General features: G+C 37.4%; 1 protein-coding gene across 1 annotated transcript; it reads left to right on the top strand.

Moving 5' to 3' along the window:
* Window positions 1–1,476: 1,476 nt before the first annotated feature.
* LOC130880347 (olfactory receptor 9I1-like) lies at window positions 1,477–2,412 on the top strand. Its single transcript, XM_057779336.1, has one exon. It carries the CDS (start codon window positions 1,477–1,479, stop codon window positions 2,410–2,412), a length of 936 nt encoding a protein of 311 aa, XP_057635319.1.
* The last annotated feature ends 918 nt before the right edge of the window (window positions 2,413–3,330 follow it).

Below are 3,330 nucleotides of genomic sequence, written 5' to 3' on the forward strand. Positions count from 1 at the left end.
TGGGCCAATCAGTGCTTTAAATAATATGGTTTCTGTGTGATTATTTTGGGTCTAAGCTAGCCGGGTGACTAGGAACCAACAAGCAGCATCCCTGCAATGCATTTTCTTATTATAAATTGTACCAAATGAATATGGATTTAAACACACACACATGTATATGAGTGGCATAAAAATAGAAAGGGCACTTATGGGGCAAGAGGATGTAACCTGGATGGGAGAGAGAAGGGAGGAAGAAATGGTTACTGAGAAAGAAAATCAAAGAGTATTTCTTTTCTCTGGTATGAGTAGGTTGTATTATTCAGAGAGAGTACTATTTCATGGAAGGAAAGGTCCATAAGAAAAAAGACAGGGAGGAGTACTGGGGTAAGTGGTGGGTAAGAGCAAAGAACAGTTACATGTATGTATAAAATATCACAACAATGAAACAGTTGGAGAGCTGGCTGAGAGGACTGGAGTGCCGCCTGCAGTGCCCAAGTTCACCGGTTCGAGTCCCAGGTAAGTCTGTACTCTGTGTGAATGTGTCTGACTGTGTCTGTGCTGTGTATGAGTCTGTGTGCTGTGTGAGTGACGTCTGCTTGCATAATTAATCGGAAAAAAAGTTTTAAAAAAAAGTTTTAAAAAAATATCACAACAATGATAAAAGAATTGATGGAAATGAATGCAATCACAAAGGAATAGAGGAGCAATAAAATTAGATTCTGTGACCCAAGGCACAGAACTAAGACATAGGAAGATTGTGAGTTTGGATTATTTAATTTTAGATGTTGCATATTAAAAACTCTTGAAGCACAGTATATTAAATGTGATGGGTAAGAATTGAAGTAGAAAAAAATGCTCCAGTATTATCTAAATAGGCAATATCCTGGAAAATGATATAATAGTAAGAAGAATATATTATATGAATGTATGAAATAAGGGATTATTGAACACAAAGAACAGACTAATCAACTTTCTATTTTTTTAATGCTTTCATAAAAAAAGGGGTTACATTGATTTGAGGATAATGACAAAAGCTAAGGTCAGTGTGTGGAGGGTGGAGAGAGAGACAGGATTCAGCTTCAAGAAGAGAATTAAGAGGTTGTACTGCCTGAGGATATGGGGGCTCATATGGACAACAAATAAAAGCATGTTGGTATCCAGCAAAGAAGACTCCTTCCTGTAATGGGGTTGGAACAGAGGTACAAAGGGTCATTTTGGTCTTCCCCAAACCTGAGGATCATCTCTCTTGTCCTCAGAGAAACCTACAAATATAAAGCAGAATTAATTTGAAGCAGAAAGAGCAATTGAAGTGTCATCTCATATGCTTTGGAAATGTCTAAGGAAAATCACTGGATTCAACAATTCCTGAAAAACACTTGTATAAATAGCCTCAGAAATACTAATTAACACATACTTTAGGGATAAAGACTGGTCGTCAGTCCTGGATTCATTACATTTCACTCTTATATTCTGATGAGTATATAGTCTACACCGAATATGACCAATAGTAATTATACCACAGTAACTGAATTCATTCTTGTAGGTTTTACTGACTACCCAGAGTGGGAAATTCCTCTCTTCTTAATGTTTCTGAGTTTCTATCTTGTAACCATCCTGGGAAACTTGGGCATGGTCATTCTTATTCTGGTGGACATCCAGCTTCACACCCCAATGTATTTCTTCCTGTGCCATCTCTCTGTAATGGATGCCTGCTACACCTCAGTTATCACCCCTCAAATTCTGGCCACACTGGCCACAGGCAAAACCGTAATTACCTATCATCACTGTGCTGCTCAGTTCTTCTTCTTCACCTTCTGTGCAAGCACAGAGTGTTTCCTCTTGGCAGTAATGGCCTATGATCGCTATGTTGCCATTAGTAATCCTCTGCTCTACACTGTGGCCATGAGTCCGAGAAAATGCTGGAGTTTGGTATTGGGAGCCTATGTGTGTGGATTGTCTGGGTCCATTCAGAGGACCACATGTACCTTCTCCCTCTCTTTCTGTAAAGACAATAGGATAAATTTCTTTTTTTGTGACCTTCCACCTCTACTGAAGCTGGCCTGCAGTGATACAAGAAATGCTGAGATTATCATTGTGTTATTTGGGAACTTTGTCATCTTGGTTAATGCCTTGATCATACTCATTTCCTACCTGCTCATCATCAAGACTGTCCTCAGGATGAAGTCTTCAGGTGGCAGAGGTAAAACATTCTCCACATGTCTCTCACACCTCACTGCTGTGGTTCTTTTCTTTGGGACCCTCACCTTTATGTATATAAGAAGTGGCTTAGGAAAATCCCTAGAGGAAGACAAAGTTGTATCAGTCTTCTACACGGTGGTCATCCCCATGCTTAACCCACTGATCTACAGTTTGAGAAATAAAGATGTTAAGGTTGCCTTCAGAAGGGTCACTAATAGACTTCAGATGTCCTAGACTGTATAGAACCGAGTGAGATGACTTCTCCTTATTGTCAATTTTGTATGAAGATCATTAATTACATAATAGACAGCAACAACATATTCATGTTCTATCTACTAACAGAGTGAATGTTTGCAAGTTGTTTCAGGAAAGATGAAAAGTTGTCATAAATTTTATATCCAAAAAAATAAAGTATCTTTCTTTTTTCTGTCATGGTCTCCTGATGCTCTCACTTAGAGAAGGTTTGAAAGATCTCACGATTTTTTACTCTAAATTCTGTTATACTTTCCATATTGTCTTTGCTGCTGTGCATATTATTGTGTCAGATATTACATTTCAGGACTCTGTGCATCAAGTTATTTGACTTTTTTGTTTCCTTTTCCATATGTAAAGTATACAGTACAAGCTTCTTCAATATTTACAGTGTCTTTCTTTATTCTGGGGATATAATAAAAGAACTTTCAAACTGTCTTAATAACTCACTTATTTTCTTTTCTGTTGATATGTTGATGACTTCAGAATGAACCTAGCCACTTCACCTATAGAAAGGTGTCTATAAGGGTCGATTCTGGCCTTAGTAGGATGGTGCACTGTCATTCTTCCTCACTCTAATGCCTATCTTGTTGGAAGCTCTCATCCAAGTATCATGCCTTTAGGATTAGCAATGTTAAGATAGCACAGAAACAGATAGTTAAACCACTCATTCCCTTTTTTGTAGTAGACTCTATGACCTGTGAATACAATACCAGGTTGTAAAACATAAGATAATTTTTTTCTTAATTTCCATGTCAGAAGTCAAATGAGATCTCAGTAATTGCATTTGAAAAAAAATTCTGGCACATACATAGTTCTATTTGCATTTCATTTTAACTTCAGAAGCAGATGAGAAGATGTTGTCAAATAGGAAATTTCCATTTAGTAATAAGTAAAATA

Source organism: Chionomys nivalis, chromosome 8 (assembly GCF_950005125.1).
Source record: "Chionomys nivalis chromosome 8, mChiNiv1.1, whole genome shotgun sequence".
In the NCBI taxonomy this organism is placed as follows: domain Eukaryota; kingdom Metazoa; phylum Chordata; class Mammalia; order Rodentia; family Cricetidae; genus Chionomys; species Chionomys nivalis.